Source organism: Coptis chinensis, chromosome 2 (assembly GCF_015680905.1).
Source record: "Coptis chinensis isolate HL-2020 chromosome 2, ASM1568090v1, whole genome shotgun sequence".
NCBI lineage: Eukaryota > Viridiplantae > Streptophyta > Magnoliopsida > Ranunculales > Ranunculaceae > Coptis > Coptis chinensis.
The window spans coordinates 5,441,463-5,456,286 of record NC_141457.1 but is presented as its reverse complement, the minus strand read 5'-3'; the positions used below and the strand labels follow the sequence as shown (position 1 = coordinate 5,456,286).

The 14,824-nt window shown below is 37.0% G+C and overlaps 4 protein-coding genes across 4 annotated transcripts; 3 read left to right on the top strand and 1 right to left on the bottom strand.

Annotated features, from left to right (window-relative positions):
- Nucleotides 1-2,835: 2,835 nt before the first annotated feature.
- CML41 (calmodulin-like 41) lies at nucleotides 2,836-3,947 on the top strand. The gene has a single exon (XM_086583583.1). The coding sequence runs from the start codon at nucleotides 3,060-3,062 to the stop codon at nucleotides 3,627-3,629; it is 570 nt and encodes a 189-aa protein (XP_086439709.1). The 5' UTR covers nucleotides 2,836-3,059; the 3' UTR covers nucleotides 3,630-3,947.
- Nucleotides 3,948-6,484: 2,537 nt separating this feature from the next.
- LOC147514514 (cold-regulated 413 plasma membrane protein 1-like) lies at nucleotides 6,485-8,378 on the top strand. The gene is made up of 4 exons (XM_086583578.1): nucleotides 6,485-6,695; nucleotides 7,648-7,755; nucleotides 7,837-7,907; nucleotides 7,993-8,378. The coding sequence occupies exons 1-4, from the start codon at nucleotides 6,583-6,585 to the stop codon at nucleotides 8,226-8,228; spliced, it is 528 nt and encodes a 175-aa protein (XP_086439704.1). The 5' UTR covers nucleotides 6,485-6,582; the 3' UTR covers nucleotides 8,229-8,378.
- An 870-nt stretch (nucleotides 8,379-9,248) lies between these two features.
- LYK4 (protein kinase family protein / peptidoglycan-binding LysM domain-containing protein) lies at nucleotides 9,249-11,655 on the top strand. Its single transcript, XM_086583565.1, has one exon. It carries the CDS (start codon nucleotides 9,499-9,501, stop codon nucleotides 11,335-11,337), a length of 1,839 nt encoding a protein of 612 aa, XP_086439691.1. The 5' UTR covers nucleotides 9,249-9,498; the 3' UTR covers nucleotides 11,338-11,655.
- Nucleotides 11,656-11,785: 130 nt separating this feature from the next.
- Nucleotides 11,786-14,184, bottom strand: LOC147514512 (serine/threonine receptor-like kinase NFP). The gene has a single exon (XM_086583557.1). It carries the CDS (start codon nucleotides 13,885-13,887, stop codon nucleotides 12,049-12,051), a length of 1,839 nt encoding a protein of 612 aa, XP_086439683.1. The 5' UTR covers nucleotides 13,888-14,184; the 3' UTR covers nucleotides 11,786-12,048.
- Between the last annotated feature and the right edge of the window lie 640 nt (nucleotides 14,185-14,824).

Genomic DNA, 14,824 nt, shown 5'->3' with positions numbered 1-14,824 from the left:
CTGCCCAATACTCTTTGCCTAGAGTGGCATTAGACAACAAACATCTTGCTCTTTCAAACAAAGTTCTATTCATCCTCTCTACCGTCCCATTCTGCTAAGGCATGCCCCTGACTGTTCAGTGTCTAGCAATACTTTGTTGTACACAATACTCTTGGAAAGGTCCATAAGTATACTCAGTACCATTGTCAGACTTTAAAGTCTTCACCTTCCTATCTGTGCGATTCTTAACCCTTGCCTTCTACTTCTTAAATATCTCAAACACTTCATATTTCGTTTTCATCATATATATACACCCACACATAGCGAGTATGCTCATCAATAAATGAGACATAATAAACATGAAGATACTGATGATGAATTAGTATAAGAACTTTGTGATATGCCTAACGTGGCGGATGATGCAGAAGATGAGGAAATCGGATCGGACTTTGAGGAAGCATGTTTGACTGATGAGGAGATTGATCATTTGTACAATGCAACAGATTATGTGCAGGAAAATTTTGGTGAAAGATAAGTAGTACTTACTTTTAATAAATATGGATGATGGCATGAGAAATGGAATGAGCTACTTCAGTGTGGATAGTTAATCTCCAATAAGGTAATTATGTATCTTTGGACTTTGGTGTTTATGTAACTTTTGATCTACGTACACTTTTTTCTGGATGTTCAATTGTGCACCGTGCGCCAATTGATGAAACCATATAAATTTGCCTCGCGTTTTTGAAGAGTTTGAGGTCATTTTGAGTTTAGATTTTCCTCTACATTTTGGGTTGTATTATGGAGGCCCAATGATACTTTTCAGATGCTAGGAACCTAGCCCACACTTACATTATAACAAACATTTAGATCCAACTTGCTTGCTTCTCTACATTTTGTCATTTTCACAGAGAGCAATGCATATCAGCATAGGTGATATATATGTGCTTAATTTTCATGAAGGGGTTTGATGGACAAATAAAGGTATTTTTAGGACTAGGGAATAGGAAATCTTGTTGAGAAAATTGAAAAATAAATAAAGGATATATATATTTTTAATATTTTCTATTACAATTGTTTGAGAAGTAATACGTACTGTTAATTGGACACACTGTCAGACTTACAAAGTATCAAAATTCTAAACAAATACACCATAGAAACGAAGTAAAGATAATCAACTCAGAGGTAAACCTCATTGAAAATGATTAAGGACTTCGGCAAGAACTGAAGGAGCGCGCTTTTGAGGTCAGCTGGTGAATTCTCCTGATCCGGACGTATAAGCAGAAGCCCTCTAGAGTGTTATTATTGAGCTTTCCTTCCATCAATGTAAAGTGAACCTTTCCATCAACCGAGTCCGAGGATCAACGTATTCTGCGAAGTTATTAGGCCAATAGAAAGTATTCTGCAAAGCTATTAAGCCAATAGAAACTTTAGTATACTAGACTAAAATTACAGTAACAGATGCCAGGGACAGAAGTCTGCCCCCTTTTTTTTTTTTTGCGTTAATAAGAATATTAGCTACTTGGGAGCTTGACGTTTTAGAAACTCAATATCAGGAGCATGTAAACCTGCGTTCACATAATTCCTGTATTAAACCCCGCATTAAGCTGGAAAACAGAGCAACAACATCTGGGCTAGACTTGAGAAGTTCAGAGGCTTCACTAGGACTTTGTATCCGTCTAAATACTCTACTACATCTAGCCAATATGCCCTGGTCACCAGGATAAGTTCCCGTGTTGGTGTTCGAGTTAGGCTACATCCATTTCAAGCTCACTTCGCTCTCCCTACAACTTTTTAGCTTCTTTTTTCACGCCCAGAGACTTTCATTACATTGTTGATCCTCTCCAGATAATAAAAAAGTTCTTAAGGGTGGGGTTCACATGCTAAGTGAAAGTAAACATTTTCGTAATGCCCAATCGAGAACGCTCTCCACCACAATACTAGTAGTATGCCAGGATAAAGATTCTAAGATCCCTTGAAAAGCCTTAATAATAAGTGTCAAAGAATCAGACCCAATGACTACTTTAGAGATGCTTAATTCTAAAGCATGTTTCAAAGCATTGAGAATGGCTTGGCCCCTTTCTTGTTTAACGTCAAAAGATTTTGTTCTTCCTCATCCGGCCAGCAAGAGATATACTCCCTTTTTTTCATATTGAATAAGTAAAGCGAGGTCAAGGCTGATTAGACCAGAAACATGACGAAGATATGCAAATATATTCCAGTTCGAGCTAGAGACAGTACATTTCATCACACTCCAATTTCTAAGAACAGTGTGAGAGCATATTGTACATTTTAATTTTAATAAGGGTATTCCTATCAGATTGTCTAAACTTTTTAATCAAAAGGAATTTATTTGTTACGACAAACTAACCTTTCTGTTACTCCTTTGGGAGGATGGTTTCAATGTCATCGAGACGCTCGTGCCAAAACCAAGTCATGCCCTACACGAAATATAATCTCATCAAGTTGAATAGTTGATACCTCTATAGTCATTGCATTCATATTTAAGAAGTTTTTGCATCAGTTAATCATTTGCTTTACTTTTTCTCTTAACAGGTTGTAAAGTAGGAAAAGATATATACATTTTGGACCTGATGATCTTCCTGCAGAATGATCGACCATCCTCAAAATTGATAGCTAATTGCCATGGATACGGTATGTATTCCACAACATTTATAACAAAACTATTGTTGGCCACTACTTTCCTATAATCCTTCGTGATTAGGTGCAAAATGTAATTTCAATAGGGTAGACTGACAACATCATTTACCTGAATTAGAACATGTACTGATGTACTACATAAGCAAAGATAACAATTATGTGTCTGACAAAAGTTGCTTAAATCATAGCGTATTCATAGGTCAATACCATACGTTAGAAATTGTTTGTCTAATGGAAGTTGCCATGCACCTTCCACCCCCATAAGTGAGCAATTCCAACTTAATTTCCTCCATCAAACACGCAACTTCGTTGAAACTTTCCAGTAGAACTTATTGTTATCCCATCCCAATACACAAGGTTTCTTATATATTAATTGATTTTTTCCTTTGGTCTCTCCACAAAGCAAAAATCCTTCTGTGACAATGTCAAGCAACAGTAGTAGTAGTAGTACCAGTAGTCTAAGTAGTGTGTCCAAGTCCAAGTCTTCAAAATGGTTGTACAAGCAAAAATCTTGTAAGTCTAATCCACCACCCACCATCGCAATGTCTCCACTTCCCCCACCAAATATTAAGTTGATCAAAGAAGATGAACTTCAACAAGTGTTTTGGCACTTTGACAGTGATGGTGATGGAAAAATATCTAGTTTAGAACTAAGAACTTACTTTGGATCAATAGGTGAGTACATGTCACATGAAGAAGCACAAAGTGTTATCAATGATCTTGATTTAGATGGTGATGGTTTAATAGATTTTCATGATTTTATGCGATTGATGATGGAGAGGGGTGGTAGCGAAGATGATATTAAAAGGGCTTTTGAGATGTTCGAAGCTGAAAAAGGTTCCGGGTGCATTACTCCGAAGAGCTTACAACGTATGTTGAATCGCCTTGGGGACTCAAAATCATTTGAAGAATGTCAAGCCATGATACGGGTTTATGATCTTGATGACAACGGCATTCTTGATTTTCATGAATTCCACCGTATGATGGCATAATAGCCAGAATAATACACCTGATACTAAGTACTACGCAGTATATGTTTGTCATTGAACTGAGATGAATGTATAATACGTAAAGCCAGCCAATGCAATTATTTCAAAGTCGACAATGGACACATGTACAAAGGTACTAGAACATGCAAGCAAATTAAGAGTTCTCACAAGCATGAAAAAATTGAGAGCTAATTAGGTTTGTTGATTGGTTACTTCTTGCGTTATATATGTGATGCTTTAAGCTAAAAAAAAGTGTTGTGTGATGCTGTTTTTCTTCTACTTGCTTGCATATTCTTAAGAGAACTTTGGTGACTTGGAACATCTTTTACTCTTTAGTAGTTCACTTTCTTCAACGTTATCAGCATTCCATATATATGCTGATTGTGCTTAAAAACCAACTTCGACCAGCATATACAACACAAAACTTCACGAAATATAGATAGAACCACGCACTCTGTTATATATTTTTATATAAATTATACGGTTTTTGAATGTAATCACCTCTCCAGCAGTATACTTTAGCCAATGAATTGTGGAAAAAAAATGTGAGATCGGACTTGAACAGATGATGAATAATTCCTAAGACGTGGACCTATTGATGTTTGGTTAGTAGCGTACATGAAAATGTTTTATCTGCCATGAACACTGCACAGTGGACCAATGCAGGTATTTGGCTATTTGCCCACTTGCTAGTAGCAAAATTACAATAGGGGTGGCGGTTTTAGACTCGACCCACTAACTAAGTTGACTATAATTGACCCACAAAACCCTTAAAACAAGTGGTTGGATTCGGATTCAAGAAGTTGACCCTCTATATATATATATATATATATATATATATATATATATATATATATATATTTTCTATCTCTAGAGTAAGGGTGGAATTTGAGCCGGGCGGCTCAGGCTCAGCTTGTTTAAGCTTGGCTCGAGCTCAGTCATTTAGTTAAATGAGCTCAGTGTTCTAAAAAAATCGCTTAGGCGTAGTCGGTGAGGTGAGAGAGCTAGTGCTGAGTCTTCTAGTGCCTTTTAAACGGTCTGAAGCTTTAGGACGTGTTTTTTTCCCTAATATATTTTATAATATATATTAATGCACACATATACTATAAGAAATTAAAAAAGTCATTTACCATAACTCAAAAAATAAACACAAACAAAGATACTTATTACAAAAATGTGTAATAATTGAAGAATATTGACTTCATATAAAAATATGTTATTTCTTATAGTGGCATATAATTTACATTAGACTTTAGTTTTTTAAACTTATTCAAATCTTAAGCCTACACGGGTCTTTAATTTTCGATATTTAATTATTCAAAAAAAAAAAAAAAAACCGCCTTTGAAGACCTGCCTCCGGTCAACCCGATTTCTTAAACAACTTGGACCTAGGCGAGTCGATTGGGCACCGCCTAGCGCCTAGAGACTGCCTAGACCGTTTTTTAGAATAGTGAATGTTTTTCCTAATATATTTTATAATATATATATAGTAATACACGCCTATACTATAAGAAATGAAGAAAGTCATTTACCATAACTCAAAAAATAAGCATAAACAAATAACCTTATTACAAAAATGCATAATAGTTGAAGAATATTGACTTCATATAAAAACACACTATTTCTTATAGTGGCATATAATTTATATTAGACTTTAGACTTTTAAACTTATTCAAATCTTAAGTCTCACGGGTCTTTAATTTTCAATATTTAATTATTAAATAAAAAAAACTTGATTGGACTGCCTAGAGGCCGCCTAGTCTACCTAGCCCTCCTAATCGGTCAACCGATTTCTTAAATAACTTGGACCTAGGCGAGTCGGTTGGGTACCGCCTAGCGCCTAGAGACCGCCTAGAACGATTTTTCGAATAGTGAATAAGCCAAGTTTGAACCTATATTATTATAGCTCGTGTAACAAACGAGTTTTATGAAGCTCAACTCGATAAACTCAAATAACATCTTTGTAGTGTAAACACAGCCAAGCTATTGAGCTCGGCTCGGGCTCATTCATATAATATATGGACCGAGCTTAAGTTTATTTCAAAGCTCGCTAAATAAATAAGGAGTTGAGATTGAACATAGTAAAGCTCGGTTTGATTAGCTCAAATTCCATCTTTACTTAAAGAGGTTTCATTTTTTTTTTTTATTCTGACATTATATTGTCGCCTTAGAGCTCAAAAGTACATACCTTAGAGTTTGGAAACAATTATGTTATTCAATTATCATTGCTATGTAATTAAGTTATGAATGGTTTTTTGAGACTTAGGTTGAGTCCAATGGTAGTGACACTTTCTACCTGTAAAACTGGATAAGAAAAGGTGAGGCAATGGTGCACAATGCAAACCCACATCTTGCGCCACTTCATCCAGCATAGAATAAAATTACTTTAAAAAAAACATAGAAAACAAGATGGGTGGAGACACAAAATAGAGAAAACAAAATATGGTGGGGACACATGCCATTCTGAGCCACTTCAACTAGCGCTGAATGAACTCTCTATCTCTCAAATTACTCTTTATATATATAGAGAGAATAAAATTGAGATGAGGGGGTAAAAACCGCCAGATTTGTCACCATTTATTATGGGATAAGGAGCCTTTGGACTCAGCCTTAGTAAATGTTTTTTCTTAGACTTATCTATATATTTTTGTTAAAGAAAATTGTGAAATACTAGTAATTTTGCATATGGATTTTCTTAGACTTATCTCACAAGTAGATTTTCATCTCTGGCACTATGTGATGTTGTAACTTGCAATCTACGGACCTCCAAAAAACCTGGCCCTTACAAGTTACAACTGAGCCTGGGCTGACTGGATACCCAGTTGTATGCCACGTGCCTGATCAAGCTCTACTACGTAAATGACTTGCTTTCCTTTTGCACACCCACACAAAACTGGAACCAATACACAGTAACTACAGAAGACAAAAGCAGGGATTCTGTGTTTAATTAAGTAAGATGGAAAATCTAGTGTTAGATTTCCTAAAGTCCAGTACATCCTCATCTCCACATGCAAATTCCAATTCTAAAGCTCACGCATGGTTTCAGTGGGGTGGGACCATTTCTGCCATGTAAGCCTTCTTTATCTTCTTATTTTTATTTTTATTTTATCTCTACTTATATTTACTGTAAGGTTTCATCAACTTAAGTAGTTTGTTATAAATTAAGTAGTTGAAACACTCTAATGCTAATTTTATATACTGCACATTGTTAATAGGCCTAGTTGAATTATATTATAATATAATATCAACGGGAACATGGTTCAAGCAATAAGATAATGGTGGTTTAGACTGCATACATAATTAGATATCGAAATATTTTCGTGTTGTTAATTTTTTTGATGGTTCAGTTCAAGGTGATTAGGTGAATGTAATTGCATATCTGCTAATTGATAAGAGTATTTTGCACTATTGAAATACTTGTGTACGTTCTTATTAGCGATTAACATGAGGATTATTTATTAGAATACATTTTAAGGCTAGAGTTGGTCTAGACTCTACAATGGTTTTGGCAAAAGATTTAACAAGGGTAGCTTCAGATAAAGATTGTTTTGGAAGGGTGATACAGACCAAGATTGTTGTGTATCCAAGAATCATATCAACTACAAGAATTAAACATTGTCAAAGCTACCTCGCAGTTTCCATTCAGACTCAAAATCTTTTGGCTGGTGATTCTCCATAAGATCTTCAACCTCTTTTTGGCAACATTAGTAACTTTTAACTGAACTCATTTTTTATTGTAATGATCTGTGTGACCCCGGGATCATCCTCCGCAATACTCACAATCAAGCAACTGTCAAACACTATCTGCCAGCCATCTCGGACACTTCAACTAGATAATGTTAGAATCACTTATGCTGTTCAAAGCATAGGTTAGCTCGACAGTGCAAAGTTCATTTAGATGTTCGAGTTCATGGGGCTTCTCTACATTTGTCTGTCATTGTTAAAATCTATTTTCTTACTTGAATAATGTATCCTAGCCCCTTCTCTGGATCATGCATAACTGATTCTGTTTTTGTGTCAGAGCTCTTCTGATATTGAACGCAATGCGACAGTCTTCACGCACTCAAACTTCATTATTAGTAGCTTATCTCATGTCAAGTCTGCCTACATTTGTGTTCAACTTGTTCAGGTGCATATCAGCTCTCTTAATGGATCTTATCAGAATTCAGACCTCCCTTTTTGTAACTGATTCAGTAGAGCTGTATTGCAGAGGAGAGTTTGGATACTGGGTTGCCTTCCTTGCAGTTGGAGCACACCTCTTCTTTCCTCAGAATTTCTCAGGTTAAGTATCATCCAGTTTGCTCTATCAGCGTGGATTATTATTCTTTGAGGTAGGTTCTGACATTATATACTTTCATAATTGCAGTGTCACGCTTTGTCTTATTTGTTATCACACCTAGCTGGCTGGCTCATGAACTGCATGACACCATTGTGGGTGTAATTTTATGTCTTGCAATTGGAGTTTTCCTTCTTATAGAAGAGATTCGAGGAATCGGTGGATGTGCTAATTGTCAATGGAATCTTCTCTGCGTTTGTTACTGTCTCAGTATATCGTTTATGTTTTTTTTCACCATATTGTGTCTATGGACTGGATCTTGGTGAATAAGGATACTCAGGAGTGGTTGGCATTGGTTGCTATATCTCCATTTATTTTCTTTTTCTCTGGTCAGCTTTGCTTCTCTTCAGGTATTGTTTACCAATTTTGTTTTCTTTGGACGACCTTGTGCCAATATATAGGTGATGTTATGTTTCCTTCATTGTTCTAAGCATATTCTGGTAGAAGTCTAGAACCATGACTTCTGGAGAGTCTCTTCCCCACCCAATCCTTAATTAACGGGGAAAATGTAAGTTAAGTTTAGTCTTCTACAAGACAGGAAGGAATTAAAATCCCTAGCTAGCCGCTGTCTCTCTCCACCCCCTAGAAACATTCTCTTTACCCTTGTGATGTCTTCCGTCAAGAGCAGAGTACCATGAGTAAAAGGTTTAACAAAAAAGGATCCGCGTGTAGAATTAGCGCCATGAGAAATATTTTTGGTTCAACTGTTAGTTACTTAGTTAGAGGATGTTGATATAGAAGGAAGCTGGGGGTAATCTGGAGGAAGTTCACAAGTGTGACCTGTATTGATTATTTCGAAACAATTACTTAAAATAGACGCTGATGTTGCTGCATCTCTAATTGTAGTAAATTAAGTTATTTTTTATTGTCTGACATCATCCATTGTGTTTGATTTTCCTCACTGGTGAAGTCAATTTTGAGTTTGGAATGAAATGGCTTCAAAGTTGTTGTCAATACTCAATAGTAGGAAAATTATGACCACCTTTGGTAGCTTTTCTGTCTATGCTATGGTGAAATTCTGATTATATTAGTCCACTTGCTAGTCATTTTGTCATGACAATGGACTAATAATTCCTGCTGGAAGTTTGTACACATGCTGTCGTCACCGACTAATTATATTAGTACTAAAATGATCAATTGGTACTAACGATTCCTCATTTTCTTTGACCGAAAATTCTTTAATGAAATATCTGGACTTGGTCTACTCATCAGTTGCTGTATATATCTGGTTTTCACACACACACAGAATGAAGTGCCTGTTCTTCTCATTTATAGGTTATATATTGGAAAGCTGCAACCAAAGTTTTGTTTATTGAAGTCCAATTATTCTTGGTTGAATTAGGGCCTAAATTACATTGTTAATTAGAGAGCAAAACCAGGTGAAATTTCCATTTGGTCAGAACACACTTGCAGTCTCGAATTATAAATTCCTAATACGCTACTTGCTATTTGAAAGACCACTCCATCTTCATGGCTGTCCAGAAATCTTATTATCACTCACCTACCAGTTAACCTTTCCACAAAAAAGTCATCGCCATGAATAATGTTCTTTTTAATTTATTCATGTTCTTCTACTATATCACTTCAAATATCCATGCCGAACAGGGATACTCAGGGAATTCAGTTCTAGATTGCAACAACAGAGATGGAGCAGGCTCATCTCCAAATTTTCTTTACACATGCAACGGCAAAGAGCCTTCCTGCAAAACCTTTCTGATGTTCAACTCTCAACCCCCGTATAATTCTGTCCTTACGATTTCAAAGCTTACCTCTTCAGACCCATCAGAGCTTGCCATCATTAACAATGCTTCAACTCACACAGTCTTCCCCACAGGGAAAGAAGTGATTGTCCCTGTTAACTGCTTTTGTTCAGGTCAGTACTATCAGGCAAATTCCTCATATGTAACCTTAAGTAGGGATGACAGTTACTATACAATAGCAAATAACACCTACCAAGGGCTATCTTCTTGCAATTCACTTGTAAATGAGAATGCTTACGGGGAGAGAGACTTGTTGCCTGGTTTCAAAATAGCAGTCCCTCTAAGATGCGCTTGTCCTACAAGTAATCAAATTGCTATGGGCACGAATTACCTATTAACTTACTCGATCTTTTGGGGTGACAGTATTACTGCTCTCAGTCGGAGATTTAATGTAAGCAGAAAGAATATGCTTGATGCAAACGGATTTCATGAAGAATATCCAACAATTTTTCCGTTTACGACAATTCTGATTCCTCTTCCTGTTGAGCCTTCTAGTTCCCAGACTGTAATTCATTTCTCAACAATCGGTTCTCCTAACTATACTCCTATTGCAAGGAAACAGAAGTCGAAGAAAAGACTGTATCTGGGTGTTGTACTCTCAATCAGCACTTCACTTCTGGTCCTGTGCATCCTCCTAGGGATTTTCTTCCTGTATCGCAAGAAAAAGCTGCATGCGCTAAAGAAAAAGAACTGGGTTTTGCCAGAAGATGTCCTTGTTGGAATTGCTAATGCGAATTGGGTCCTGAGAGATTTTGTATTTGAGGAATTAAAGTTGGCTACCAACAATTTTGACTCTGTTTCTAAGATGAAGGGGTCTGTTTATCGCGGTGTGTTAGGTGAAGAGGTAGTAGCCATCAAGAAGGTGAATAAAGACAGTTGGAAGGAGGTCAAAATACTGACTAAGATCAATCATTTCAATCTGATAAGGCTCTATGGTGTTTGCGAGGACGGTGGTTACTACCTCGTTTATGAGTATATGAAGAACGGTTGTCTGAGGAACTGGCTCTGCATTAAGACTAGCCCTGGTGTTAAAAGTTGGATTCAGAGGGTTCAGATTGCTCTAGATGTTGCTAATGGTCTTCACTATCTTCATAACTTCACAGACCCTGCGTATGTGCACAAGGATATAAAGAGTAGCAATGTACTCCTTGATGGGAATTTAAGGGCCAAGATCGCTAACTTTGGACTTGCAACTTCAACAGAGAGAGGAGATGCGTTTGTCTCATCAAAATTTGTCGGTACGAGAGGTTACATGGCACCCGAGTATTTAGAAACTGGGTTGGTAACACCGAAGATAGATGTTTATGCCTTCGGGGTTGTGATGTTGGAACTAATCACAGGAATGAATGTTGTAATGATGCACGACGGGAGAGAAATACTACTTTCAGCTGCAATGATCTCACTCATGGAAGGAGGAAACATGGAGCGCGAGCTTTACAAATTTATTGATCCAAATCTCAGTGAATACAGGATGGACCTTGGACTGGCTATAGCAAAATTAAGTGTGGCCTGCTTGAAGAGAGATCCAGCAAGTAGACCAAGTATGGACGAAGTAGTGTCGACTCTTGGTAGAATTCAGAGAGATGAATTGGTCCTTCAATCCTCGTATGCTTAAAGGTTTTGAGAATCCTCTGGATCAGTTATGATTGGGACTTGGTGCCTTCATGTTTTACTTAATGTTAAGTTCTTTCACAGTAGAACATTGCAGTGTTCCTGGCTCCCTACCTGATGTTTCTTTTTTGCCTGGGACTGACAACACTAAAGAAAGAAGTACAGGCTGGATTTTTTTTTTGCACCTGATAACTTGATAATAAAAACCAAATTAGGGACTACAGGAAGACTCGGTGTAAATATGTTCTATATATTTTCATGGATAAAGTCTAAGGTTATGTATATGTATATGTTTTTATTAACAAGTTTTTTTCTTCTTTTCTTTTTCCTGCTAAGTGTGAAAGAATCTGTTATTAAATTGTAGAAAAACACATGTATGGTTTATGCATTAGATCCCAAGCAAAAGGTAGCCTAGTCTACCTTCTATGTGGATGGAACTGGCAATGTATGTGTAGAAAGGAAATAACAGTGGATATATATTATGCTCCTATAGACAATAGAAACCTAGTTAGGGACTATCCCAAGTGTCAACATAAGTAGGTTCTAAACATTTACAGTCCTCCAAGGATTATTATGTACATATATACGAAATAATTAGATTACATTTGGCAAAAGTAGCCTCCTTTTTCTTTGGCTTTTTCCTTTTTAATGGTTGTCAGGTAGATTGCAAGTGTAAAGCTTATGATTTTGCATTCATAAAAATATGAATAAAATTTCAACGAGCCTTGACTGGACTGATGATTTGTATGCTGTCCTCTGCTTCTAGACCATGAGTCCAGGACTTCTCTAATGTCTCATAAGATGACTGGGTGAGAACTGAGAGATTAAATACAACTTCTCCTATGCTTGGCCTAGAAGAAGATTTATCCAATGTGCATGCCTTTGCCAAAATCGCCAAGCTTAGAGCACCATCAATGGGGTAAAAGTTTTCCAAGTGTGGGTCAATCCATCTTCTCAGCCTTTCCTCTCTCTTCTCTTCAACATCCAAAATCACCCGCAGTTCTTTCCATAACATCAGGATCTCACCTTTATCTTTTGTTTGCATGGCTCTCTTTCCTGAAAGCAGCTCTAACAGAACGACTCCAAAAGCAAAAACATCAGCTTTGGGCATGACAGAATCCATAGGAGTTCTAGCCATAGAGAAATTCGCTATCTTAGCCTTGAACTTGGAGTTTAGGAGTATGTTGCTTGATCTGATGTCCATGTGGACAATGATTGGTTGAGCATGCTCATGCATGTACTGAAGGCCATTGGCAACATCCAATGCAATATTTAGTCTTTGACTCCATGTGAGAAAAGTTACAGAGCTCGATGAGGCTGATGACTTGGGATGCAACCACTTATCTAACGATCCATTTTCAGCAAATTCATAAACTAGGAAGCGATTCCCATCTGTCGTATCCATCGATATTCCTATCAACTTCACCAGATTTGCATGATTGACTTTCTGTAGTATCTTTAACTCCTCTGTCACGTCTTCTTTGGTCTTCTTTACAGCATGTACGTCTCCATTAATGTTGGCTTTATAAACTGATCCACCGAGCTTGTAATATTCACTCAGATTCATTGTGGCATCCATTATAACTTTTGTTTCATACACAACCGTCTTGCCTAAGTACCCTGAAACGCCAGGCAATAGCTTATTTTGCATTGCCCTAGGACTTAAAACCTCTTCTTTTGAACCTTTCTTTAGTTGAATCAGATCCATGTTCTGTAACGATGATCTCTCAGGATCCTTAATTTTTCTTCTGTAGTACTTACAGTAAGCAAAGATCAACGAACATGCCATAACTGAGAAAAAAGCACCTGCCGCAGACCATACAGCAATGTTCAGCAGGCGGTGTGATTTGGATTTATGTGGGAAGTGAGAAGGTTGAAGGAGAGTTGGTAACTCTGTTACTGGAATCAAGACAGGAAGATGCACTGCATCACTGAAATTTTTGTATTTATTTTCAGTTTGAACATCCACAGGGGATGCTTTTAGCTTTGAACTCACTGACAAGACATCATCGCCAGGTTGCCATACGTAAGTTAGAAGAAATTTTATTCCTTTCTCCGTCTGATTCTGTGTGGGGCACTTGCAGAAAATAGGAAATATCACTTCGACACCAATTGGCAGTAAGGTGGGATCCAACGACGGGTTCAGATCTATCACCACATGATAATTGGTGAGGTTTTCAAATGCATGGATAGAAACTAAGTAGAAGCTATCATCTTTCTTGATCTGATAACTAGCGTTCGCAAAGAAGTGTAAGCCAGTGCAACCACATGATATCCGAACTAGTAAGAGCTGGTCAGGATAAAGCTGAGTTTCCTCTGAGACTAAGTTACTATCTTTCTGTATCGCTAAACGACTAACCCCAAACAGATCAGATATTGGTCCCAGGTTCAAAAAGTCGGGTGCCTGAGAACGGTAGACTACGTATGTATCACAAGAAAGCGGTGAGTCTGATGTGCAAGAGAAATCTGTGCTGTTATTAGATGGGGTTTGTGCTGTTATCAGAGTTATACAATGAAAAACTAGCAAGATGAAAGAAAGGAGGGAGGCAGTCATTGCTGTTGGGCTTACTTGGGTTCGGGAAATTTCGATTCTGCTTAATTACAAAACTAATCAGCTTTGTTAGTGTGGAGCTTTCATTCTGAATAAATTAGTTTTATTTACAGTTTCTTATAAAATTTTAGAACCTTTTGTCGTTGCTTTGAGCTGAATTATTCCTTCAGTTTGCTCTCCTTAATGAAAGATTCCATTTGATATTTGCTTTGTGCATAATATATATACGTAAAATGTGATGTACGAGCGATAATTATGCGCTGAGTGGTAAACCATTAGTTCATTTTATTATCAGTTCATGATATCATCAAAACTTGTTCCTTATATACTTGCTGTTTTAAATAACAAAAGTCGTATCTCTGATTTTATAAGTTTATTATAGTTGCACATAGTGTTTGTGAAAAGAATAAAATAAGAATGTCTCCATTTTATTCTCTGACTTGAGTGACTTCTTCTTAGTCGAAGCAGGCAAAACTTCAGAGCAGATGCTGGACTCTTTCGAAGATGTTGTTCTAGGTTTCTACCTCATGCATTCTCAGCCTTTCTTCTGTTATTTTCTGTTAACTTTACCCATGCCATTAAGCAAGGCTGCGGATGGATCATTTCACTAAGCTCAGAAAAAAGAAAAATATTTATACGAACAAAGCAATATAATTGAGGGAAAAAGTTAAAAGATTGTTCCTAAAAGTTGACAAAAATGTGATGGATTATAATCTTTGACATTCGAGATTTCTTAGGTGCATGATCAAATGGCTAATAAAATAAAGATCACTACCGAATGCCTCGTTTTTTTTCGTTTGACCAAATTAGAGAGGGGAACAAGGGAACAAGCGAACAAGCTAGTGAACAACCATACCACTGCAATGACTGCAGTCACTGCACCATAGGATTAAGTGGCAGGCCATTTACGTGTAGTTCGACGTGCGTGTAACCGGAGTGT